Source organism: Hippocampus comes, unplaced genomic scaffold, assembly GCF_001891065.2.
Source record: "Hippocampus comes isolate QL1 unplaced genomic scaffold, H_comes_QL1_v1.1 scaffold314, whole genome shotgun sequence".
Lineage (NCBI taxonomy): Eukaryota > Metazoa > Chordata > Actinopteri > Syngnathiformes > Syngnathidae > Hippocampus > Hippocampus comes.
Window position 1 is genome coordinate 980252 of NW_017805152.1, and position 26057 is coordinate 1006308.

The 26057-nt window shown below is 47.4% G+C and overlaps 3 protein-coding genes across 9 annotated transcripts in view; 1 reads left to right on the plus strand and 2 right to left on the minus strand.

Annotated features, from left to right (window-relative positions):
* Positions 1–470: 470 nt before the first annotated feature.
* znhit1 (zinc finger, HIT-type containing 1) lies at positions 471–1781 on the minus strand. Its single transcript, XM_019868267.1, has 2 exons — positions 1234–1781; positions 471–1192 (listed from the first exon to the last, which is right to left on the minus strand). Exon 1 carries the CDS (start codon positions 1779–1781, stop codon positions 1311–1313), a length of 471 nt encoding a protein of 156 aa, XP_019723826.1. The 3' UTR covers positions 471–1192; positions 1234–1310.
* A 965-nt stretch (positions 1782–2746) lies between these two features.
* On the plus strand, positions 2747–10451 carry pold1 (polymerase (DNA directed), delta 1, catalytic subunit). The gene is made up of 27 exons (XM_019868255.1): positions 2747–2843; positions 3181–3375; positions 3454–3567; positions 3678–3818; positions 3930–4055; positions 4178–4346; positions 4509–4623; positions 4728–4857; positions 5208–5374; positions 5469–5573; positions 5659–5799; positions 6071–6181; positions 6261–6452; positions 6829–6917; positions 7044–7160; positions 7270–7383; positions 7482–7629; positions 8208–8303; positions 8395–8532; positions 8692–8867; positions 8951–9103; positions 9244–9346; positions 9446–9578; positions 9698–9811; positions 10013–10065; positions 10134–10231; positions 10315–10451. The coding sequence occupies exons 2-27, from the start codon at positions 3189–3191 to the stop codon at positions 10400–10402; spliced, it is 3318 nt and encodes a 1105-aa protein (XP_019723814.1). The 5' UTR covers positions 2747–2843; positions 3181–3188; the 3' UTR covers positions 10403–10451.
* Positions 10452–12247: 1796 nt separating this feature from the next.
* The window catches only part of ep300b (EP300 lysine acetyltransferase b), a 21870-nt gene continuing 8060 nt past the window's right edge, over positions 12248–26057 (minus strand). Inside the window, exons 9-31 of one of the 7 annotated variants that reach the window (XM_019868249.1) lie at positions 25711–25828; positions 25369–25582; positions 25092–25169; positions 24672–24757; positions 24316–24456; positions 23683–24177; positions 23316–23567; positions 23064–23171; positions 22576–22648; positions 22098–22216; positions 20047–20286; positions 19850–19938; positions 18708–18818; positions 18330–18386; positions 18063–18140; positions 17747–17814; positions 17481–17631; positions 17064–17324; positions 16779–16944; positions 16328–16495; positions 16077–16238; positions 15636–15917; positions 12248–15539 (exon numbers count right to left, since the gene is read on the minus strand). In XM_019868249.1, the coding sequence (XP_019723808.1) occupies positions 12381–15539; positions 15636–15917; positions 16077–16238; positions 16328–16495; positions 16779–16944; positions 17064–17324; positions 17481–17631; positions 17747–17814; positions 18063–18140; positions 18330–18386; positions 18708–18818; positions 19850–19938; positions 20047–20286; positions 22098–22216; positions 22576–22648; positions 23064–23171; positions 23316–23567; positions 23683–24177; positions 24316–24456; positions 24672–24757; positions 25092–25169; positions 25369–25582; positions 25711–25828 (6676 nt within the window). In that variant the 3' untranslated portion in view covers positions 12248–12380. Of the gene's footprint in view, positions 15540–15635; positions 15918–16076; positions 16239–16327; positions 16496–16778; positions 16945–17063; positions 17325–17480; positions 17632–17746; positions 17815–18062; positions 18141–18329; positions 18387–18707; positions 18819–19849; positions 19939–20046; positions 20287–22097; positions 22217–22575; positions 22649–22990; positions 23172–23315; positions 23568–23682; positions 24181–24315; positions 24457–24671; positions 24758–25091; positions 25170–25368; positions 25583–25710; positions 25829–26057 lie in introns of all 7 variants that reach the window. The other 6 variants (XM_019868250.1, XM_019868253.1, XM_019868247.1 and 3 more) reach the window with 6 other exon arrangements.

Genomic DNA, 26057 nt, shown 5'->3' on the forward strand with positions numbered 1-26057 from the left:
TTTGTTTTTTACCCACAGGTACAGATGACGACTGACAGAACCCTTTCTACGATGGAACTTTCCTGTACGACTGAGAGCCTCCACAAGCATAGTTCACAAATTGTAACGTTACATACAAAAACATCACACGGGAGAACATCAACACAAATAGACAGTAAATATAACAATAATTCTAATAATACATTTAAAAAAATGCCAGTGGTCCAAAATAAAAACTAAGAAATACGAAACACAGTTTCAAGGTTTTAACAGCATTTTTATTTTTAGAACCCGATGCAGAATGGACATCCAACTTGTTCAACAACGCACAAAATACGGGCTCTGATCCTGGAAACACTCAATAAGCCTTCAGCCGATGACCTGGGATGTACGGACATCTCGTATGGCTAATTTTAGGGCTGTGTAACTGCCATGAGGTGCAAGTATGTTTCCGCGCTGTTAATGTCAAGTGCCAACCTCGGACCATTTTATCACATGTGAACGAGATCATGCATGAACTCATGGGTGAGATTGGCATTTAGTGATCAGGGTCGCAGGCAAGCAAGTGAGTTTAAAACACATTTTAAAAGTATTCTTCGATGCCTACTCTCACTCTTTCACACAGTTCACTGAGTGACAGGCAGAGCAAGTTTGCTTCAAGCTGTTTAATTTGTCACTCCCAGTTGACACATCAAACAAGAGAGTTAAACGTTGTATATTTATTTAAACATCAAAATGGTGAACCACCTCAAGAAAGTTTGCTATCTTAATCAAATTATACAATTTGAAAGGCCATATAAGAGCAAAAAAAATCTGTATCGATGTTAAATTAATTGCAACTTACACATGGAGCAACAACACATACGAGCAGAGCATCTAACAACAGGGATGTGGTGGTCTTATTGCTCGGTGAGACAACAAAACATGCTCTGCCATTCCACTTAAGTTGCTTCCTCTTCTTCTTGCTATTAATAATAACTACATCTCTACTCGTAGAGTTCAGTGCTGCCCGGGCAAGTTGAAGCACAGCGTGGTACATACACTGAAGACACGCAACCCTAAATTCAGACTTGCCAGCATGCCGTAAACCCCATAAAATAAAATAATTTTAAAAACTACAAACTGTGGCATTGGTGAACAATGAATCGCGATATAGCGAGGCTTCACAGTAATGCGGATTTAAAAAAAAGCTGGGGAAAGTATGAAATCGCAAGTATTGAATTGAATACAACTTCATTGTCAAATGTGCTGTAAGTAATTGGGGGATTACTGTACAAGTTTTTGTTCCTGGAAGAGGTGAATATGTTACCAAGGCATTGGGGTAATGTCCGTCACAGCGTCCACTTGAGGCACCTTGTTTCTCGGTGTGTAATCAAACACTTGACGCAGCAATAACGCCCCCCACAGGTCGTGCAAGTGTAGTTGGACGGAAAGCCGCACACGCAGCAGAAATGGCGAGGGGGCAGCGACGAGGGCGGGGCCAGCGCCGAAAGGTAGTTGGGCTCCGGCTTGTCCGCCAAGTTCTCCTCCTCGAGGAGCGCCGTGAAGTTTTTCCTAAATCGCAACTTGAAGTGATCGCCTCGCGTCTTCCTCTTCTTCTTCTCAGGCTCCTCCGTTTCACTGAAGGCTGGTAGGCGGGCGGTCGGACCTGGCGCGGGGAGCGAGCTCAGAGGGTCGTCCTGGAAGTTGTCTTTCTCCAAAGCTTCAAGCTGCCGACTAAGCCTCCTCTGGCGTGTGGCATCGTCCAGAACTCTCCTTTGGCCGGCCTCCACCCGTGCCGAGTTCTTCTTCTCCACCACCATGTTGTCTCCCCGTTTGCGGATGTTGTGTCGACAGGGTACGGAATGACTTCCGGTGTTGCAAGTTTGACCTCTGAGAAATCGCGGCCAGATGGCGCTGTCAGATGTGGATTGCGTTTGAAAGTTTGACGGCAAAAGTGAAGAAGAATACTTTGGTCAATACTTACCCAATATTTTTTAAATATGCGACTAATGTGCTGTCAGGTTTCAAAAAGAGGTTATCAAATTACTAAATATGGATTTGTGTGTGTGAAATTTTGCAAGAGGAATTATAAAATATATAAGAAAGACTTTATTATTATTATTATTATAATACTTATTATGAATGAAACCAAACGGCATATATTTCAAGTAAAAGTGAATTCAGATTCAATACCCAAATCGGAATGTTTCTAGAATTTGTTGGTCTAAGGACATTGCCAAAATAAGTGGACTTGAACAAAAAAAATTTTTTTTTGCTGTCGCACTCTCAAACACATAAGACTCCTTGGAAAGCTTATCCAGATTTATTATTGATCGTATTGACTCTGACTTTATGCTATACTGGAAAAATGTACTATTTGGGTTCTACAAAATTAAGGAAAAAAAACTAAACAAACCTTCATTATAAATTTAATAATTATTCTCGCCAAGTTCCATATCCACAAATCCAGATGGGGTAATTTAAAACCTCTTTTCTTAATTTTTGAAACAGAAATAAAGCAGTACCTAAGTTCTATTATGGATTCTAAAAACAAGAAAGCTGTTAAAACTCTGGCTATATGCTCCTTATTTGAAATTTTGTTTAAAATCCCCTGGCTTCTTTTTTGTTTAAATGTTTGTAATATGTGTATGTATTAATAACATGTTCATTTTGTTTTCTGTTTATTGAGAATTGTACTATGACTTGTTCGAATAAAGATTCATTAAAAAAATAAATAAATAAATAAGACTCCGCGCATTGAGACGTCATTTCCTCTTGTTTGCAGAATGTGACGGACCACAAACCGGACGTTGTTTTCCGCGCTTTCTGCGCAGAATTGAAGAGTGGCGGGATTTGTTGTCAAGTCAAGCTGTTGGGAAAAAGTAAGACAACTTTCACTGATGTCAACGACGCTCTGTCAGAAACCCAAAAGACTGCAATATTACGACAGAAATGCGTGTAAACGTTTGATTAGATCAGCGATGGAGCAAAATTGATGCGGTTGTGGTTGTTACTTAGCTCATCCCGGTAGCACGCTGTTATAATTTGGTACTGAAATACATAACGCCTGAAACGGGGAAGTCGGCATGAAAAAAAAAAACACAATTACAATCATGACCTGCAATAAATAAAATGCCAAATAGTTGCATCGTGCGGTGGAATTGCGTTTAGTTCATCATTGAGGATGCCAGCGTTCAGATAAATGTGTTTGTTTTTCAGTTGTCGTCATGGATTATAAAAGGCGCAATGGTGCACCATTCACTGGTGGCGTTTCCCACGCCAAACGCAGCAAGATGGCCGGTGAATGGGAGGACAGTCCCTCACATTTTGAGGAGGAATTGTCCATGTTTGATGATGTGGACATGGATTCAGAGGAGATGGAGGGGCAAGCTGGGCATGATGTTATTCCTGTTGGTATGTAAGAACTATCCGTTTGCAAGTTCAGTCTGGTACTGTCGTGAAATTAACAGCTATCAACTTCTTTTGTGCCAGGTGACCTCTTTTCGGCAGACCTAAACCCTCGCTGGCGGAGGCCTCATGCCCCTTCACTGGACCCATCTTCTGATTCTTTGGTGTTTCAACAGATTGATCTGGACTATTATTTAGGTACATTGACCCCCCTTTGTGTAATACTTTTCTTGTGACAGATCGTTCATCGCCGGATGTATCCACTTTACACCTGTTGCATTCTTGACTTAAATTCTGTTGTTATGCAGGAGCGGCTGTAGCAGGCATGCCCGGTCAGTTGTACGGAAAAGTCCCCATCATTCGCATGTTTGGAGTGACAGACAGTGGAAATAGCGTATGCTGTCACGTTCATGGCTTTGCGCCTTACTTCTATGTCCCGGCCCCAAATGGTGAATACGTCCTTTTTGTCTGTCACTTTTTTTTTTTTTTCCAAAGTGTCTCCATGTTTGTGGGGGGAATGCTTTCCACTCCAAAATGTGTTCTCTGCTCCATGTGAAAAGGGTTCACACCGGATAACTTGGGTGACTTTAAAAGGGAACTCAACTCTGCTGTGTTGAAGGACATGCGCTCCAACAAAGACAACATCTCGGTCACCGTGCTTGCTGTGGACATCACCCGTAAAGAAAGTGAGGATGTGAAGAACGGGCAGATTACGATTCACCTGAACCAAAACTGATCACATCAGAAAGCAATTTTGTGATGACTCTCGGCCCTCGTTATCGTTTTTTTTCTGTCGACACTTTTCCAGATATGTACGGTTACCACGGCAACCGAAGCTTGGATTTCTTGCGGATAACCATGGCGATGCCTCGTCTCATTGCCCCCGCCAAGCGACTGCTGGAGCAGGGCTTGAATTGCGGACCTTTTCCCATGCACTGTTACCAATCATTTGAGGCCAACATAGATTTTGAAATAAGGTGGGTTTTTTTTTATTTTATGATGTGGCGCATCAAGTCGCTCGAGTGGTCACGTCGTCTGCCTCAAAGTTTGGAGGTTCAGCGTTCGATTCTCTGCTCCGGCCACGCTTGTGTGGGCTTTCTCGTGTTCTGTTCATCCTGATGAATATTTTGTTTTGCCAGATTCATGGTGGACTGCAATGTGGTTGGATGCTGCTGGATCGAACTTCCGAAAGGCCAATACAGAGTCCGTGAGGAAAAAAATGCAGCGGACACATCTCCTAAGCACCCGGGCAAGGTACCTTTCCCGACATGAGGCACCTTTTACTCCACCCAGCCAATATTTGTGATGCTACAGTGCATCAAACTCGTTTGCTTTTTGTTGTTGTTGTTGTCTTTTAGGAGTCCTTATGTCAGTACGAGGTGGATGTGGCATGGACCAACCTGATAAGTCACCCAGCGGAAGGAGAGTGGCAGAGGATCGCGCCGCTCCGCGTCCTCAGCTTTGACATTGAATGTGCCGGAAGAAAAGGTACTTGTACTTATTTCAAAAGCGATTCTGGTTAAAGTAGAAGTCTTTGTGCGTCGTTGTTGTGTGCAGTCTGTCTTTCAAGACCCCCGAGATCTCAATCAGGATTTTCACTGCAGTTGTTGTCCCCCGCTATTTATCTTTTTTTTTAATCATGTCAACATTCACGGGAACTGAAAAAAGTAATAAGCCCACTTTGGCAGATGAATGAGTCTGTTTTTATAGAAGTATAGAAAAATGTACTTAAGTACAGTAACAAAGTATTTGACTTGGCTATTTCCCGCCAACTGCTCGACAGTGAGAAGGCCATTTCAGACTTTTAAGACTTGTCCATCGCCCTCTCCTACACACAGGAATCTTCCCGGAAGCTGACAAAGACCCGGTGATTCAGATAGCGTCCATGGTGCAGCAGCAGGGCGAGACGGAGCCCTTCATTCGCACCGTCTTCACGCTTCAGTCCTGCGCCAGCATTGTGGGCTCTCAGATTTTGTGCTTCACTCAAGAGAAGCACCTTCTACAGGCAAGCAAGCGCTCTGTTTCATATTGACACGTTCTGCACCACTTCATTTTTTTTTTTTTTTTAACAGTCTCAACATGATATTTTGTCTGAGCAGAGCTGGGCTGAATTTTTAAGAACAGTAGATGCCGATATCGTCACCGGATACAACATCCAGAACTTTGACTTCCCCTACTTGCTCAACCGGGCTGCCGCGTTAAAGGTTGGACGCGTCGCTTGCCGTACTTGAATACTTCAGAACCGCCTGTCGTCACGCGACGCCGCCATTAACTCCCATCGGCGCGCAGGTCAATCTGTTTCCATATTTGGGCCGGGTGAGAGGGATCAAGTCGGTGTTGCGGGACCTCAACTTCCAGAGCAAGCAGATGGGCCGCAGAGAGAATAAGATCATCAACATGGAGGGCCGCGTTCAGTTTGATCTGCTGCAGGTCAGGACAGACTTCTTCTCGCTACATTCAACACGTCCAGAAGAAATTGGGTGTTTTGGAAAAATGAAATACACTTTTATGTAATTTAAAAAGAAATATATGTTGGGGTGTGGAAGAAATTGGGTGTTTTGGAAAAATGCATTCTGAAATATACTGTTATGTAATTTAAAAAGAAATATATGTTGGGGTGTGTATTTTTCTGTGCATCCTGTAGTCTTAGCCTTTTCTGTAGACCCATCGGATGAGTAACGACATTCTGCACTCTCGTCAGGTTCTGCTCAGGGACTACAAACTGCGCTCCTACACACTGAATGCTGTGAGTTTCCACTTTCTGCAAGAACAAAAGGAGGACGTGCAGCACTCCATCATCACCGATCTTCAGGTAACGTTCTCACCCCGTCCGGATATCAACCCTAATGCCCCCGGTTGCGCTCATTCAAAATGTTTCCGCTCGATATTAGAATGGCAACGAACAGACACGGCGACGTTTAGCCGTGTATTGCCTGAAAGACGCCTACCTGCCGCTGCGGTTGCTGCAGAAGTTGATGTGCGTGATCAATTACATGGAGATGGCCAGAGTGACCGGAGTGCCTCTAACCTATCTGCTCTCCAGAGGTCAACAGATCAAAGTTGTCTCCCAGCTACTGCGACAGGTAAGAGATGCACTTGGCGGACACCTGGGCTGTGTTTGGAATCATTCACCCAGACGATGACATTTTTGGTTCACTGCAGGTGCATTGGCTTTAATTTCATGACTACATTTCTTTTTTGGTTTTTAAGCTTCAACCAAGGGTCTTCTTTTGGGGTTTCAAATGATTTTGTTTCATGCCGAAATAATGTTTTGGCTTCTCTGTAGCACTTCATGTACAGGTAAAAAAAAAAAAAAAATGTGTTACTCTCATTTTAGATGTCATGGGGCTTTATGCCTGATGTCCCCCCCGACCCCCTCCAACTGAGAGACGGTCAAAATGTCTTTTTGAGTATTCAAGGTTGCCGAGGCCTGACTTCCAGTTTTGCGTTCATGTTTAGGCCGCCAAGCAGGACCTGGTGATGCCTGTTGTGAAGTCGCAGGGAGGTGAAGATTACACCGGAGCCACCGTTATTGAGCCAGAGAAAGGGTACATGCTTGCACCCGCTCTGCACTCGTGTTGCTGTTTACGTGCATGCATTTCAAACTGTATTGGGATTCTCCATTGTGAGACAAATCAAGGTTTTTTTTATCTTATTTGTCACCTCACTCTCAGCTATTACAGCGTTCCCATCGCCACCTTGGATTTTTCGTCCTTGTATCCGTCCATCATGATGGCGCACAATCTGTGCTACACCACCTTGCTGCAGAAAGGTGCGGCCGATAAACTGGGGTGAGTTTGGTTTCATTACTCGTCAGGTCTCGGAAACAGAAATGCTCTCCAGAAGCGGCAGGACGCAGGTGAAAGGTACAAAGTCTAATTGATGGTCTTTGCAATGGAGGTTGTCACCAGCGGACTTCATCAAGACGCCCACCGGCGATCAGTTTGTGAAGAGTTCTGTGAGGAAGGGCCTCCTGCCTGAGATCCTGGAGAACTTGCTGTCTGCTAGAAAGAGGTCAGAATCGCTACGCTTGGTGTAACAATGTAAAAGAAACCGTGACACGCTCGCTCCTCAGGTGTGCGCAGATTTCAGCAATGCGTGCCGTCCCACAGGGCGAAAGCGGAGCTGAAGAAAGAAACGGACCCTTTTAAGAAGCAGGTCCTGGATGGCCGGCAGCTGGCCCTCAAAATCAGCGCAAACTCTGTCTACGGCTTCACGGGAGCTCAGGTGGGCAAGCTGCCCTGCCTGGAGATCTCCCAGGTAAGCGTGTCTGTTTTGCAAGAACGTTACTGCGAGCTCCTCCAATGTAGCCCCTTCTTGCTTTTATCCGCACATGCGAAATCAAAGCATCTGATCACAGTGAGCTAAGATTAGGGCGAGGCAGGAAATGGGGAAAATAACAAGAATGATGGCTCTGTGTTTTAGGAAAATGGATTTTGCGTTGGAGGCATAGCAGCATACGATATCACTTTCATGACTGTTCCATTGTAATGCTGCAAACCAATGAGTCTCACATGACATGCTTATTTTTTTTTTGACTGCCACCAAAAAGTTGACCATGCGTTGCTGTTAGGTTACCCGTAAACTGAAACGGCTTTTTAAAATCACATGTTCCCAAATGTGGTACTTATTGCATAGTCCCCAAGTCACATTAATATCCTGTTTTTAATTCTGACTGTAAACCATTGCTTGGAAAGTCACTTTTTTTTTTTGCTTCACGCCAAACTTTGATGTGGGCTGAAAGAGGAAATGAAAGGCGTGTGTGCTTGCCTATTAGACTGAGCAAAGGCACATTTTCTTTCATCATTTTAAAAAAATGTAATTTTATTTACATGTAGAGCGTGACCGGGTTTGGAAGACAGATGATTGAGGAAACCAAACGATTAGTGGAGTCCAAGTACATCATTTCGAATGGTTACCAAGGTGATGCCAAGGTGAGGAACACACGGATCGTCTAATTTCCTGAACTTAGTTTTTCTCCTCTTTTGGGGTTATTTGTTGACCTCGATATTTTCTCCTTCAAAGGTAATTTATGGAGACACGGACTCTGTCATGGTCAAGCTTGGCGTTGCCACGGTGCAGGAGGCCATGAACATTGGGAAAGAGGCCGCAGAGTGGGTGTCTTCCCATTTCGTAGCCCCCATCAAACTGGAGTTTGAGAAGGTAATGCCTTGGATGATGCAGACCCATCCGAAGAAGTTGCGCTTGGTTACCTCTCCGTCCAAAAGTGGCTTTGGATGTCCAGCATGGACACTGTGAATGCAAACTTAGAATTGTTTTGTCAAACAATTAAGATAAGCGTGTGATTGCTCATCTCGGCAGGTGTACTTCCCGTACTTGCTGATCAACAAGAAGCGCTATGCCGGCCTCTACTTCTCCTCCAACGCAGAAGTGCACGACAAGATGGACTGCAAAGGCATCGAAACCGTCCGCAGAGACAACTGCCCCCTTGTGGCCAATCTTATTAACACTTGCCTGCAGAAAATCCTCATAGACAGGTGCGCTTCTCACAACACCGAAACCTCCCCGGGGAAGTTCAATCTTTTTAAAACGTGTTCACGGTGGTGTTGTGTGTCTTTAGGGATCCCCAGGGTGCCGTGTCTCACGCCAAAGAGGTGATCTCTGACCTGCTGTGCAACCGCATCGACATCAGCCAGCTGGTCATCACCAAGGAGCTGACGCGCACGGCACAGGAGTACGCTGGCAAGCAAGCGCACGTGGAGCTGGCTGAGAGGTCTGACCAACCGAATGTTTTGCTTTTTTTTCCTTTCTGTGTGCTTTCCTTAAAAAGCAATTCAGCTCAACCGTCAGTTGGGCCCCAAAGTTGACGTTCTGTCATAAAAAAGTTGCACTGCTATTGTGTGTGATTGTCAGGATGAAGAAGCGAGATGCAGGCAGCGCTCCAAACCTGGGAGACCGCGTTCCGTACGTCATCGTGAAGGCCGCCAAAGGAGCGGCGGCGTACATGAAGTCAGAGGTCCGTCCCCCAGTCACGTTTTCCCCATGCATGCACCCTATCTATCCTGGCAACCCATTCATTTTTTTTTCTCCCCACTTATTCCACACCATATGCTAGGACCCCATCTACGTGCTGGAAAACAATATTCCCATTGACACACAGCACTACCTGGACCAGCAGCTGTCCAAGCCTCTGCTGAGAATATTTGAGCCCATTCTTGGGGAGAGCAAGGCAGAGAGCGTCCTCCTCAGTCAGTGATTTTTTCCCGCCTCCATTTTTGTTTTGATACTATTTGGATGCTGACAGCATGCAGTTCCGTTTAATAACGGAGTGTCGTTCCCGAGGGATAAACATTCACTTTTGTTTCAGAGGGCGACCACACGCGCTGTAAGACCGTGTTGACGTCGAAGGTCGGCGGCCTGATGGCGTTTGCTCAGAAGAGGAGCACTTGCATTGGCTGCAAGGCTGTGCTCAAGACGGACGGTGAGTGGATTTCGCTCGACTTGACCTATCCCAGCCATGTTCGGGCAGCAGGCGGGGGACACCCTGAACCGGTTGCCAGCCAATCGCAGGGCACACAGACAAAACAATCATCCCCGCTCATAATCACACCGGTGTCATCATTGAATAATTTCCCACAGCACACATGATGAGATGAAATGTGTATGTCTTGTCTCATTGCAGCTGCTGTGTGTGATTTCTGTAAGAAGAAGGAGTCGGAACTGTACCAAAAAGAGGTTGGTCGGCACGTTGACATCGGTTATGTCGCAGTCGGTCCTTTCTTAAATTGGGTCATTGCTTGCAGATTTTCCATTTAAACACACTGGAGGAGCGTTTCTCTCGACTGTGGACTCAGTGCCAGCGTTGCCAAGGCTCGCTCCATGAAGACGTCCTTTGCACCAGGTACGTTATTTTACTTACAACGGAAGGCGCAAGCGCCGCTTTGTCGTCGCTTAACCGATGTGTCCCGCTGTTCTGCTCCTCAGCCGCGACTGCCCCATCTTCTACATGAGGAAGAAGGTTCAAAAAGATCTGGACGATCAGAGCAAGCTGGTGTCTCGTTTTGGATGGTGAGGCAAATGTGCTTCAGTTCACGTATGGAGTTGTTCGATCACTATTTTTTGTCAGTGTTTGTTAAAAAAAAAAAAAAAAAAAAAAGCATATTGTTTTGTATGTTAAACTAATAAAATATGAACTCTTTTCAAACTCGAGTCTTATGTCATTATTCAGGCCTTTATTTATATCATAGTTGGGACGAGACCGAATTTTCAAGGATGTCGGGAGGACGTAGGAGAGAACTGTCACCATCATCGCAAACCGACTTCTTTGAGCAGTTAATTCCTCAGCAGCAGGGGGAAATGTCTTTTGTCTCAGGATGTATAATCAAACATTTTTGCTCACTTGAGTCCATCTGTAGGAGTTTTTAAAAGTATGTTTATGGTTGAACTGAATGCACAGATATTTGTATTCCCTGACCTAATTCAGTACATTTGTCCCTCAGTTATTTTTTTTAATGAAATGAAATACTCGCAACGTCTCCTTTATAACGTGACATGCATGACCTTTGGTCCTCGTTTTGCCCAAGTTGCGAGATGAAAGGCCCACATCAGTCTTTTTATACTCATATTCAACAAGTCACACCATTAATGATCATTTTCTTTTTATTATTTAAAAAAAACAGTATTTGAGTCCACAGTTTTTTTCTTTGTACAGTAAAAAATATTAAATAAACTCCCAAAGTTCTTAGCAGAAAGATAGAGGATGGACTTTGGGGGGGGAAACAATTATCCCCCTGGCAGAGGCAAGCAGGGAGGAGGGTGGGGGGGGAGTCCAAGGGAAGCAGCAACTGGGACGAGGCAGAAAGATGGAGAATGACGCTTCATATCTCCTGCATTCTCCTCATTTCTGTGCAACACAGTTCATTTGGATCGATATTCTCCTTTTGAATCTGAAAGGAGAATTGTAATAAACAACCCCCCCCCCCCCACCCCCAAAAAAAACAAACAATACAAGGAGCCCATCATGCTCATGTTTCACATCCCAGCCGATGTACTCAAAAAGATTACAGGCACACAGGTAACGCAGCCCCCCCTCCCCAATTCTCCCATGCTCCACGAGTGTCTTTCAAGGAAGGAGTGCACACACATTCGAGGGAGAGGGTCTGCTTGTTTGCGAGGGAACGCTCCCTTCCAGCGTGGCAAATAGCGGTTACAGAGGATGGCGGGGACATGGCAACGTGTCCTCTCGACATGTCAAACTCACAGCAGACTGTTGACAAACTGCAAGAAAACACTGACATCTGATTCCCCCCCCCGCGGCCAGACACTCAAACGCACACATACAACTAAAGACACGAAAAGTGAAACAAAAATATCCACAAACCCCATTCGATAACAAAAATAGATTTCTGTAGGAAATGTAGCGCAGTCTCAAGGTACATAACACCCCCACCTAAAAAAAAAAAAAAAAAAAGACAATAAATAAAGCAAAGCCAAACATAAAAAGGAAGATATGCATCATATTTGGATTGACATGAATAATAATAATACCACTTTCACTCTGCAAAACCCCCAAAACAGACTGAATGGCGGGAAACAATTCAATAACAATAATAAAAAAAAAAAGGTTATTTGCATTATTCCACTTCCTCTTTAATTCTTGAATACTTAAAAACATTTCTTAAAAAGGCATTTTCTCCCCTTAACCCTCCAAAAATATTACCTTTCGCGTACTGCCCCCCCCATCCCCTTTGTCCATAATTGGCGAAAAAATATATTAAACAGCAATAACTTACAATTCATTTATTCTAATTTATTTAATGACTGCTTGATTTATTGTTCATCTCCCATAGAAAGTTCAGTTCAATGCATCTTTAATGAAAACATTTTAAATAACGTTTAATAAGTTGTTTTTTTTTTTAAAAAAGGCTAAGTAATAAAGATAGATACATAAACATAACACTGTCCTGGATGAGTGCAGTTTGTGCGAAGGATCGGAGCTTTTGTTTTTGTTTTTTTCCCCCAAGCTCAACATGACACATGAAGTAGAATTCCTACATGATGTCTAAAGGGTTGTGACTGATATTCTGGCCCAGTGGGTCCTGGCTGTTGCCCCCCTGCCCATGCAGAGCCGCCATGCCACTCAGCTGGGATAACATGGCACTCTGCTCCGAGCCAAACTGTTCCAGGGAGCTCTGTTGCTGCTGCTGCTGGGACGAAGGCGGCTGCTGCTGCTGCTGCTGCTGCTGCGGGACCACCATACCTGGGTGGTGCTGGTTGAGGTGGGCTGGGTGGGGGGAGCCCGTCTGCATCTGGGGCGATATGTGATGAGGGGACGGCTGCGGCTGCATGCGCGGCGACGGGCTCGAGTGCGGCGGCTGCGACTGGGGTCTGGGGGAAGGCTGGGGGGAGCGCACCTGGTTGGCCAGGGAGGTGGGCAGCGTCTGGCCTTGCAGGTGAGGGTGGGGGGACTGGGCCATCTGGGGGGGCTGCTGGGGGCTCATGGGATTGCTGTGCTGCGCCGGCGAGCCCCCGGCACCGAGATGTTGCTGCTGCTGTTGCAGCAGTCTCTGGTGGAGGGCCTGCTGAAGGAGGGCCTGAGAAGGCGGGGGCCCGTTTTGGCTCGTCTGAGGGCCCTGGGGCGCCTGCGGTGGTCCCACGCCACCCCCGCCGCCGGACCCCGAATCACCCCCGGGCAGGCCCGCCATGGCGTTCTGCTGCTGCATCTGAAGGTGGTGTTGGTGCTGGAGCCGCTGCTGCAGTGCGGCCGCGGCCTGTTGCTGGGCCGAGCCGGGATAACCCGGACCCTGCTGGCTGGGGGGACCCCCGGGCTGCTGAGGACCTCCTGGGGGGCCCTGTCCCACTGGGGGTGGCTGCATCCCAGGCTGGCCCATGTAACCCTGGCCCTGGGGAGGTTGGGGCTGCTGAAACTGACCGTGATTGAGCCCTATTTGCTGTTGATGTTGTTGCGATTGCTGCTGTTGCTGCTGCTGTTGCTGTTGTTGTTGAAGATGTCTCCTCCTGAGCAGCTCTCGAAATTGGGGATTGTTCAGATTGGCCATTTGCGACCCCTGCAGTCCTCTTCCGCCGGCTTGTTGCTGCTGGAGAGCTGCAACTTGCTGCTGCTGTAAGCCACCTAGCATTGGTCTCTGTTGTTGTTGTTGTTGTTGAATTTGCTGCTGTTGCATCTGTTGTTGCTGTAGCTGAGCCATAGTGGCGATGTTCGCCCCTCCTTGGCTTCCCATGTGCATCGCCGACTGGCCCGCGCTGGCTGCATTCATGTTCACCTGTGGCCCCCCGCCCGCCATAACATTCCCGACAGGCCCGCCGGTGGGTCCGGGACCTCCCTTGTACTTCGAGGCCCTCTGTTTGATAAACGCGGCCATGAGTTGGGGATTGGAGCGCAGGATGTTGAGGACTTGTTGCTGCTGGAGCGGCGAGCTGGGCGAGCGCAGAGTGCGTAAAAGATCCTGCAGGGCGGCCTGGGTGATGTTACCACCTGCACCAGTTCCTGGGACCCCAGCAGCTCCGGGCCCGGGTCCTGGAAGCACCGCACCGGCGACACCTTGTGGCTGCTGCTGCTGCTGTTGTTGTTGTTGCTGCTGTGCCATCGTCATCATGGCAGTATGGCTCTGAGCTTGCTGCTGCTGCTGCTGCATTTGTTGTTGTTGTTGTTGTTGCTGTTGTTGTTGCTGTGCTACCATCAACACCTGATGGCCCATTTGGTTCATCATGGTCTGCCTTTGCTGGGGTGGAATCCCCGGGCCTGTCCACTGCTGTTGCTGCGGATTTTGAAGTGGGGCGCCCATCCTCTGCTGTTGAAGTTGAACTTGAGATGGGATCTGTCCCTGTGGAATGTTCCCTTGCTGTTGCTGATGCTGTAGCATGGGCCCACCGGCACCAACCATCATCCCAGCCGGAGCGCTCTGCTGCTGCTGCTGCTGTTGTTGTTCCATGTGAGACCGAGCTGATTGCATTGCAGCTTGGTTTTGTGTTGGCATGCCCTGGGGTCCCACCGCCCCTCCGGTCCCCGGGTGCCCCATGGCCATCTGCTGACCTTGGCCCTGTTGATGGTGGGGGTGAGGGGGCATCAGGCCCGCGGCTGCTTGTCTCTGGAGCGCCATCTTCCTCTGGGCGTCGGCGACCCTCTGGATCTTCATCGCGATTTCAACTGCGGCCGGCGGAGGGCCGGAAGGCTGCTGCTGTGGAAGGGCGGGCTGGCCTTGGGGCTGGTTGGGAGGTTGACCAGCGACATTTCCACCCATGGCGGGGCAACCGGGTTGTTGCCGAGGCGGCGTTGCCGATCCAAGAGCCGGTTTTCCTTGGGATTGGTGGATCGGGGAAGAGCCGGGGGGCCTGCTCGCAAATGCGGGCATGTTAGCGGGGTGCTGGTGGAGTTGCTGATGGTTGGTTCCTGCGCCACTTTGCTGCTGCACCTGCGGGAGCATCTGGTGCTGATGTTGAGGGGAGTTCATGACGCCCCCGGTGCCTCCTCCACCGGGCATCTGCTGAAACTGGTGGTGGAGCTGCTGCTGCTGCTGCTGCTGTGGAGGCATGGCGCCCGGTGGAGGAACTTGTTGACCCGCGGGGCCCGGACCCAATCCCGGTTGCGGCACTGCGGGCATGGTCGGAGTTGGCGTCTGAGGAGTTGGAGGTTGAGTCCCGACAGATGTCGGCGTACTGGGTGCAGTGATGCCATTCGTGCCCGGTGACGGCAGTCCCATCACGGGCCCTCCCGGTTGACCCCCGGCGGGCTGCCCCACCCTCTGCATGCTGGCCATCCTCCGCCTTAACATCTGCGCCTGTTGGAGCCGGTGCTGGAGTTGCTGCTGCCGCAGCTTTTGCTTGATGTTGAGGCAGAACGGCACGGGACATTTGTTCTCCTGGCAGTGTTTGGCGTGGTAGCAGCACAGCGCAATGAGCTGTTTGCAAATGGGACAGCCGCCGTTGGTCTTGCGCTTGCAGCTTTTGGTGTGCTGAACGACACGCTTCATCTTCTGGCACGACGGCAGTGAGCAGTTGGCGTTGCGGCACTGGCACGCGTGGACCAGCGACTGGATGCAGCGCTGGATGCTCAGGCGACGAGAGTCTCCCGGACTCTGGGTCGACGCTGCCGCCTGGTTGTTGCTGTCGTCATCCAGCCCGAGTCCCAGCTTGTCCATTTTGTGCTCGTGGCCTTTCGCGTTGTAGCAGGTGATGCACAAGTCATAGTCCTGGAGAGGGAGGGGGACGGAAAAGAGTATTGTGATGACCAGAATTTCAGAGAGATCGATTCACGTTCATGCCTGAATTGCTATCCCAATTCTCACCTCACAAACGGTGCAGTGGAAGCGCGTCTCCACGTGGTGTTTACACTCATTGCAAGTGTAGACGAAACGGTCCTGGCTCTGGTTGTGGAGCTCCACCAACATACACATGGAACTCCACATGGATCGCCTGAGAGAACTGAACTCCAGATGCTTGTCCCTCGCCAGCGTCAGGAAGGCGTCACGGCCGTCCATCAGGTCGCAGGCCATCAGGGGGTCGGGGTCAGTGATGGGGGGCAGCGAGTTGGCAGTCGGGCCAGCGATGAGCCGGATGACAAAGAAGACCTGATGACCAGACGGAACCGGATTAACAAGAAAATCCAATTGATGCATGTCTTGTCTCTCAGTAGACCACTGGCGATGGACACGGCGAGTGATTTCTGGCCGTCTTTAATTGGATAAAAGAAGATTTGGTATTACTGTAATCAAATGAGAAGCGCAAACCTCCTTATGTTTCTCCATGGTGGCGTAGAGTTTCTGGGACAGGTCGTTGGACACGTTGGGCATTCCCGGCTTCTTCTTGTTGGCTCGGCTCATGCTGCTCTTGTTCTTGCTCGTCTTTTTATTGTTCTTCTTTTTGGCATTCTTGCTGTCGCCTTTTGCGGCCTGGGGGACATTTCAAAGTCAATTTCCGTGTTACTGCCATCACGAATGAACAAACGAGTGACCCTATCATGTGACACACACACACTTACATCGGTACTCTCATTGCAGGTACTGTTCTCCTCCCTCTTCCTCTCCTCCTCCTCCTGCTCCAGCTCCTTGATACTCTCCTCCAGGACGTTGGGCCAGAAGTCGCCCTCGAAGTACGGCAGCTCCTTGGCGCTGGTCAGGCGGTCCTCCGTTGCCTGTTTGAAGATATCCTGAGGAAGAAAAAAATGGTTCAGAGCTTGTTAGAGCAAAGAGGGTCGCCTTTCAAAGAGCCTACTGGTGATTATTGTTGTTATTAAATGTGTTTCTGCTTTGGGTGTTACAGCAGCCGTTTGAGGATGTTGTTTTAGGTTGCGTAACCTCTATGATACTGCTAATTTCCATATAGTCTTTTAATATCACAAATTTCCACCTCTAAATGAGGGCTCAACTCTAATTGTGACTGTGGAATAAGGATTTGTGCGACAAGACTTAAAAGGCCGCGCTATTTATTACCTTGTAGTCGTGAACTATGCGCTCGGACACCGCCTTGTCCAGCATCCTCTTGTACCACTCCTGCAGCCTTTTTGGTTTGGGGATCTTCTGGTCCGGTGGGTGGCAATGGAAGATGTAATCATCGCCCTCACTTGGAGGACATGCCCAGATATGGCCTGTTGTAAACCTGAAGAGGTTTACAACAAAAAAAAAAAATCATCATTGACGATATGATTTGAATTCTTCCAGGTTTGGCTGGGTGTCATCATCTGCGATGCAGCATTCTGCCGTCTCAACTTGACTTACCCGAGCCTCTTTGCATATTCCAGGTAACCAAGCAAGATCTCATGATAGACCGCGGTCCTGAGGTGTCGGGGTTTAAAAAAGTGAACGCTGTCCAGGTAGGAGATATACACTCGTCTCTGGTTGGGGGGTGGGCAGTCAGAGCCGTACTCTTGGACATGCATTCCAAAAAAACACACATCCGCTCCGTCGACGTCCTCAAATGCAAATAAGGCTTTCATCCTGTACGGGAAAGACTCTGACATTTCCCCGCTGTCCACAAACCTGGTGGAACAAAATGTCAAAAGGCCATGAGGAGCAAAACTAGTCCACCAAGTCTTTGCTCACAAATTAAACAGAAGTGAAACACATTGTGACATTGTAGCCGTACGCTCACATTGGGTTTCCCCGCAGCACAATTGCAAACTTGTGCAATCCTACCTGGACTTCATGCCTGGTTTGACCTCCACCACCTTGTCGGAGACGTGCACCACACGGATGGTGACCTCGCCAGCCTCAGGGTGGTTCTGCCGTTTGATGTAGTCATTGACTCGTGACTCCAAATAGCTCCCCAGCTTGGTCTGAGGAAGCCCTGGAAAAAAAAAAATAATAATAATTGAGATCAGGGGAAGCCTCTGTGCAGTCAACGTTCCTGTACACAAGAACTCAAAACCTTCATCTGATAGAGCAATGCACATCAAACTTACTTTTAGCTGCATATTTGTTCTCTTTCCGTGTCTTATTGGCCATCTTGAGGCAGTTGTCGCAGACAAATCTACATTTGAGGAGGAAGAAAAAAAAAAATTAGGGTAAATTTGCAGAAGACGAAACTAAAGCCGACGGGACCAGCTGTATTTCGGGAGATAGTTAAAAAAAAAAAAAACTATTAAAAAAAGGTTATAATTGCAAAGCACTCTTTCTAAAGCTGACTGGCGCATAAAAATGGAAAAATCTATGTGTGTTTATGTACAGCAGAACGACTTGGGATGCATCTCAAATCCAAGAGTTCGGATGCTTGCTCACCCTGAAGGCCAAATGGTTTCATGATGCAGGACGCAGATCTGGTGCATTTTACGACCGCAGTCGCTGCATTCCACAAGCCTGAGCAAAGGGGGAAAAAGATGGAGGACAATAATGCCACATTACCAGTTGCTTTAATAAATTTAAAAAAAGCCTAATTTAGATGAATTTTGAAAGATGACTTCCATCGCCTGGAGAGCTCATGATCACGACACGATTGGCGCAGGTAAAAATGAGCAGAAATTTCTCAAGGGCGATACGGGGACTTACAACTCAGGGTCAAGAGTGTCATTCTTCTTTCGCTGGAATTGGTCTTTGTTGATGGACCTGTCGAGAAGACCAGGAAAACACGGCATTAAGCATCTTCCGGGTGACTTTGCCAATTCCGTTATCAGATACGACGAGGTCACAAAATACACTCCGATACATAGCAGTGTTCCTGTCGTGTGGCGAGGTCAAGTATAGACGCAAGTCAAGAGTACACAGAAGTCAACCGCCATGTCGGCAAATGCGATGGCATTGAAATCCATTTGAAGATAATCGCAACGGTGATGAGGATCTCAAACAAGATGCCGCAAGATAGCATGGTTAAGGAGACGATTGACGCTCATCCGGAAAAGCGATTGGGTATCGAGGAGAGAAACTCACGTCTGGGGCTGGGAGGGGTCGTCGCCCAGGGAGACACTCTCGCCCTGGATTTCGTTGAAACACTTCTCACAGAAGTGGTACCTGTCAGCAAGAAGCCCATATTTTGGTGAACTACACCGTTTGCCATCAGCACAGCCAATCACAGAGAGGGCGCGGAGAAGCAGCCGCCAATCAGCGCAGGGCGGGGCAGGCCAGGGGGCGTACACACAGGAGGAGGCAGAGGGCAAGGAAGGTCGTCGCCAGCAGCCAATCGTGATGCAGAAGTGTGGTGTGGGCAGGTGTTTTGATTTTGAGCGTAAATTTCGGAGCGGATGATTGGTCACACCAAAGCAGGCCAATGCAGACATCACAAGCGTTAAAAAAAAAAAAAAAAAAAAAAAAAAGGGGGAGGGAGAGAAGGGGAGGGGGGGGAAGGGAGGTCAGAATGAATATTAAAAAAAAGCGTGAAATAAATCGTGACAGATCAGAAGGGGATAATGGAGGGATCGGGGGTGGGGGGGTTTGAGGGAACATAGTGTGAACAACAACCAACAGAGGACAGAGAGCCAAGGCAAAGCAAAGATTAGCATCAGACGTTCAGTGGTAAACAACAACATTACAGCAAAAAACGTGAGAGACCACTAGGAGCTGTGAAGGACGACAAGGGCTCGCTCTTCAAAACATGAGGGTGGATGAGGAGAAATATTATGGTTGAGCAACAACAACAACAAAAAAGGGACCCATCATCCTTTCGGTGGATTTATAAAGTGGGAAATCTCTCTCTCTCGAGTGGTGAGCACGGTTATCGCCCCACTCCTTCAAGCACGTAACCTCCCTCGCGGGGAACTGCGACAACTGGGCCAAATTAGTAGGGAAGCCCACTTTATGAATATGCAACGCAAGGAAAATCCAAATGGTGAGCTATGGAGATGAAGACGGTGGCAGGGTGACATTTGAAGCCAAATTAAAACTCTTTTGGGGATTGTACCACATCAATGATACAAAAGCGCTGGAAATAGTGTTCGCGTGCAAGGTGCAAGAAGAACTTGAGCTGAATTTACTGGTTGGACTGTTGTGGCTCATGTCACCGGGGTTTTAAAATTCCAATGCCAAATGATTATTTGCATGTGCGCTTCTACTCCCAACGAGCAAACTGCCCTTACCTGTTCTGGTAGCTAAAATAAGCAGCATCGCGTTGGATCGTGCATAACTGTTTTCCGTAGCAGCATAGCGTTTGGGGGGAAAACTCAAACTGCAACGAGAAAGACATTAAAAAAAAAAAAACACGACAACTTTTGGGAGCATATTCATCACGGAATAAACAATTTTTTTGTTGATTTTCTCGATGATGTGTCCTGACCTTCCTTCCACAGCAATATCCGAGGCTCTGCATGACAGGATCGATCTCGGTCTCAAACACCTCAGCCAGCTTGGAGCAGTACTTGTAGACGCGGGACGTCTTGCGGTTGTACAACCAGGCATTGTTGAACATCAGCCAGATATCCTCCACGTACTGCCACGGCTCTTGGTACTGTCCGGTGTCCAGTTTCCGCTTGATGGTTGACAGGTCCATGGGGTTCTTCACGATGTCAAAGTAATCCTGGTTCGGAAAAGGCGCCGTCCGGATTAAAAAAAAAAAAAAAAGCAGGTGGAGGTGAACGGTGTAGAAATGGAGGAGGTTGAAAGTTTGAGGGGGAGAAGAGAGAGCACGTCCAAAAGGCCAAGATGAAGCGGGCGGGGGATCAAGAGCGCCATCATCAGCGACGTTCAGGCATTGCGGTTGGACCAGAGTAGGGAGAGAAGAGGGTGCAGGGGGACAATGTTGTTGAGCACTGCAGAAAAGAGGGTTTGTGTGCAAACAGAGAGACATGACAACTTCGGCCCTTTCGCTCTTCGCTTTGCACCCTGCCGTATACATTTCTGCCTGTGCGGACAATCGAGAGTCGGCAAACTGCTTAGAGAGACTTTTTTTTTTAATCAAAAGGTGGCTGTTGACGAAGGACGTTTTTTTTTTTTTAAACACGCACTATTCGCAAAAAGTTGGAACTATTGGGTGAAATTTTAAGAGGAAGCTAAAATCAACTATAACATTTTACAGACAAACTTAAATTGACGTCTGAACTTTTTCCCGCTCGACCAACTTTATATTCCAGCTAATATTCAATTCAACATTTCTGTACTTTTTGCTCAACTTGTTCTCTTGCAAAGAGTCGAGCAAAAAAAAAAAAAAAACAAACAAAAATAAAGTAGCTGGCTCAGAGCCCAAGCAGCTAAAGTCAACGCACGTTAAAGAGGGTGCAAAACTAAGAACTGAACCGAGCAAAACGGCAAAAAGCAGACAAAGCTTGACGTTTTTTTGTTTTTTGTTTTTTAGCAAGATGGTGGTTGGCTTTCACATTGCCAGCAGCGTGAGATCAAGGTGGCGTAGGTCAAGCAAACCAAAGAGCAGTTGCTACGCATTCCTAATACCACGATTAGTTTTTGATACATATGACGCAATACCAAATATATTTTTTGAAATGTATGTCAGCTATGTATTTGTAGCAGCCTAACTCAAGAGAGGCAGTTTAAAGGTCTGTTCATGTCAGCCAGTCGTCGTGCCTGTTAAGGACTATTAATCAGTTTCACGTGAAGCAATGTCTGGCAGGAGAGGCACACACTAAGTACTCAATATGATCAATTACTGCCCCGCCTCTACACACTGCCTACGAACACGCTGCTACTGGTGAGGAACTGAACTAGAAAGCAAGCGATGGAGCACAAGAATGCCCAAGACACGTTATGATTCACGAAAAGCTAAAAAAAAAAAAAAAGAAAAAAAAAAAAAGAAAAATGGCAAATGAGTCTTTGGGATAAACAAAAGCAATTGGCTTATGAACATTAAAAAAAACTGTTCCACAAATACGATACCAACACTTTCATATCGACTTGCGTGTTATGAAAGTTTGACAATCTTTATCCAATTTCTGAACGGCCAAATGGAGGCTTAGAATATGTTATATTCGATCAACTGTTGCGCTACCTAAAAACTAACACCTTCCCCCGTAACAGCATTCATCATCTCGCTGTGCCATGTAGAAATTAAACGTTCATAAGAGTAATTGCTTTGATTTACAGATGCGTCGCTGTTTGAACGAAGCGACAGCAACATACACCCAAAATCTCATTTTCTTTAACTTTGACATGCAACGGAAATAAAAAGAATGAAGGCAATGTAGCCAGATGATGCCAAAGCACATTACAAACACTTACTAGCAATGACAAAGACGGGGGAAAAAAATGATAGAAAGTTTGAAAGACGAAAAATGTGATTTAAAAAAAAAAAAACGACATTTTTAGAGGAGTTGAAGCAAAATGGCAGCCAGTGCAGTCCCTTACCAGGTTAGTTTTGTTACTAGTTCGAATACGTACGGGTATTCCCAGTAACTGGGGGTCCACCGGCTGACGGAAGGGGAGGGACTCGGGGTCCTGCCGGTACAAAGCCTCCAAGGTGGGCATCAGAGCCTGTCGCAGCTCCTCGGGCTTAAAAACTGGACCGAAAGGAGAGCGACAACAACAAAATGAGGCAGGAAAGAAAAAAAAAATTATTATTTTTTTAAATGTTGCTACTTTGACTTGGACAAGGCATGATGCAATTGGTGGAACTGGTCTTCATGATGCGAGCAAGAAATGCTATGAGGAAGAAGTTGGCTTTAACGGCTTGTTTTGTTGGCGCAGCAGTTGCAGCGGTTCCCATGTGGAATGATGGTTTTTTTCACAGACCCACATGATTCGCATGGCCTAACGGTGGTTCGATCCACATCACGATGCGTCAACAAATCCATTATTTCTCGCACTATTAGCTACTTCGTGTTATGTAATTCATGGTTGCTAAAAAGAGCGGACTTACTTTTCTTCTTGCTCTGAGTGCTGGCTGGGGAGCCCGCAGATGCCTCGTCTTGCTCTTTGGGCTCTTTTTTCACCTCCGGCTTCTTCTTGGTCTTCATTATGCTCGCATGAAATGCTATGAGGAGGAAGTTGTCACTTCGCCGCCTGGGCGCCGGGTCACATTTGAGTTATTGACGTGACCAGTTTTATTGGTCGAAATGAACTATTCGACATTCCAATTATTCACTATAACGGCTTGTTTTGTTGACGTAGCGGTTCCCATGTGGAATGATGTTTTTTTTTCACAGACCCACATGATTTCCAAGGCCTAACGGTGGTTCGATCTACATCACGATGCGTCAACAAATCCATTATTTCTCGCACTATTAGCTACTTCGTGTTATGTAATTCATGGTTGCTAAAAAGAGTGGACTTACTTTTCTTCTTGCTCTGAGTGCTGGCTGGGGAGCCCGCAGATGCCTCGTCTTGCTCTTTGGGCTCTTTTTTCACCTCCGGCTTCTTATCTTCCCCAATTTCCGCCGACGAAGACGCAGAGGATGACGAGGTCTCCATGGCCTCTGCTTTGCATCCGTCTTCGGATAAATTCTCTTTCTTTATCTGGGGTAACCACATGATTTATTCTTCTCGGTAAGAAACGAATGGAAAAACGCAGGCCAGCACATTTAACTCAAAAGAAACCAACGGGGGGGAAACATTTGTCATGTTGAAGGCGTGCTGAGCCGAAGGACAGTCTTTACTTACCTCGAGCTTCTCCTCGGCTTTATCGTCAGGCTCAACTTTGCCCGTCTTCCCTAGAGATTTGCCGTCTCCTTGGGTTTCATCTCCTTCTTCCTCTTCTTCCTCCTGTTTTTTCAGTTCCATTTTGATATCCTCTTGGACGGGAGCGGGACCTTCCTGTGGGGCAAGCTGGGAACTTGGATCAGTGCTGCTGCTGACCGAGGCTGGTGAAGACACCTGACCATCCGTTGTGACAGGAAGCTTAGGAGACAGCTGCTAGAAAAAGATTTTTTTTTTTTTAAAGTCAGAGGGTCAGATGACAAAACTTTTCTTTGTCCATTTAAAAAAAAAAAAAAAAAAAAAAACGGGGAGTAAGGGCGAATCTACTCACTGGAGTCGGTGGCAGCTGTAGTGGCACGTGTGCATTTTGAATAGGCACCAAAGAAGCCTGAGCTGGCTGGGGGGCTGAGGTAGTGGCACCCCCAAGAGTCTGCGGTGGAAGCTGATGAGCCTTCTCAGAGCTCCCCCCCTGCCCCGGGAGTTGCTGCGGCTGAGATGCTTGCTGTTGATTCTGAGGAGGCAGCTGGGGTGTACTCGGGGTCGGCGGCCGCGGCGTCTGAGAACGAGGTAACGCGGGAGTTGTCTGATGAGGTTGAGGCGTTAAGCTGCGTGCTGGTGAAGGAGAGTTTGTTCGGATGGGCGGGCAGTGGGGAAATGCGTTGGGCTGGTTCGACGCGGAGGATGGAGGCAAGTTGGGGAGCGGCCCTGTACCGCAGACACCGCTCGTTCCCATGGAGCCGCAGGAGGCTGCCGAGCTTGGGGCGGGGGTGGCGGACTGAGCTGAAGGGCTGCCGGCTGGTAGTGAAGGTGGGGTTGACATCTGGTTCTGCTGCCGAGGACACAAAGATGAAGAAGAGGATCGTCAGAACAATGCCATTTGGGGGATTTCATGAGGACTTTGATCCCCTTGATTTGGTGAGGCTCTTATCGTCAAGCTTCACCATCTCTGGCCCGAAATCTTTACCAGCGGCACAGAAGCCTGTGATCCTGGCTGGTTTACACCAACGGGACCAGAACTGGACCCGGGAAACTGGCCTGGTGGGAGGTACTGGTTCTGTAGCTGCGTGGCATTTGGTTGACCCATCCTTGCTGATCCCATACCCATCTAAAAGGGAGACAATGACACAGTTGGGTAAATATAAAATTCCATCTTGTAGAAGTGTGTGTGTGTGTGTGTGTGTGTGTGTGTGTGTGAGTGTGTGTCTTATCACACATTTTCTTGATGAAATTTTAGCTCCAAAGACTCTCTTTTTGCTTCATGTAGTTTTCAACATACTCTAATACCAAAATGGACATTCAAGTGAGAGAGATTTTACGCGCCTGGTTCATCGGAGCACTGAGTGAAAGGGGAGGTGTCGACCTTTGACCCATTGACTGCATCCCCATCGGGCCAAACTGGTTCATTCCTACATGGCAGAGAGGAGTACGGTGAGATTTTTTTTATTTTTTAAAATCAATGCGATAAAAGGGTTTAAATAAATATTAGATAACATTCACAGTATTGTCACATTTAGAAATGGAGATCAAAGCAAGCAGATGTGGGTGGATGAACACCAAGAACAACGGGTGATCGTCCATCGTGAGCCGGTTAATAGCGAGGTCAAATTGCAGGTTTTCTTGTCTTGTCTGATTTCAACAGAGTGAAGAAACCCTTTATGCCGCCATCTCGACCACAATTATCACAGAAAACATTCAACATCAGCTTTTGATAATCTAACCATGACTGTCCCTACCACTCACCTGCTGGGCTCTGCATCCTATTTGCCATCTGATTTGGTCCTCCGGCTCGAATCATGGACGGATCAGCATGAGGACCATCTGGCGGGGTGACAAGTTGTGAGAGAAACCCCAGATTGTCAGAATATCATCATGGCACGTCTTCCTCCACACTTCCTCCACATTTTTCAATTACCCGATTTATTTGAAGAACGTCAAAATCTGGTTTGATTTATTTATTATGGACACTGGTACACAGAGGAGCATTTAAGAAGAGAAAAAATGAGCTATGTATCCTTACTTGGAGGTTGCCCAGGGGCCATGGAGGGCTGACCCAGGCTGAGAGGCCCCTGTGGGAAGCCCGAAGAGGCCAAGCCCGAGGAGGCCAAGCCCGAGGACGCCAAGCCAGGTTGCCCCGGCATCATTCCCTGCTTTTGGAGACGTGTCCTCCTCTTCTCCTCAAGCTCCTTTTGGATCTTGTAGATCTTTTCCGCCAAAAGGTGGTAGTACTCCGCCTTGAGACGAGGAGCAGACCGTAACAAAGAATGTCGCAGCCCAGCGAAACATAAATAATGACGGACGACCACAATTTTGGGTCACGCTCTGACTGGATACAAAGCGAAGTGGCGGTGTTGTCGTTTACCCGACTGTTGGCCGACTCATACATGTCCCCCTCTACTTTTCGAGCGTACGCCACCAGATTTTCCATTCGCCGGTCCTTCAGAGCAGCTGGGTCAGGAGTAGGAAAGATGGCCTGCACGCTGCTCGCAAACAAATAAATACAAAAGGCAAGTGAAATTGACTGAGAAAAAAAAAATAACATCAAGATGTTGCCAAACTTGTTTTGGCAGATAAAAATGATAGACAGATAACGTAGCCGATATTTTGATCGACTAACATGAAATGAAAATGAGTGTTGGTTGTCAAAATGCTGAGGCTGAAGTACTGCAATCTTTTTTTTTTTTGGGGGGGGGGGGGGGGGAGAGCTTT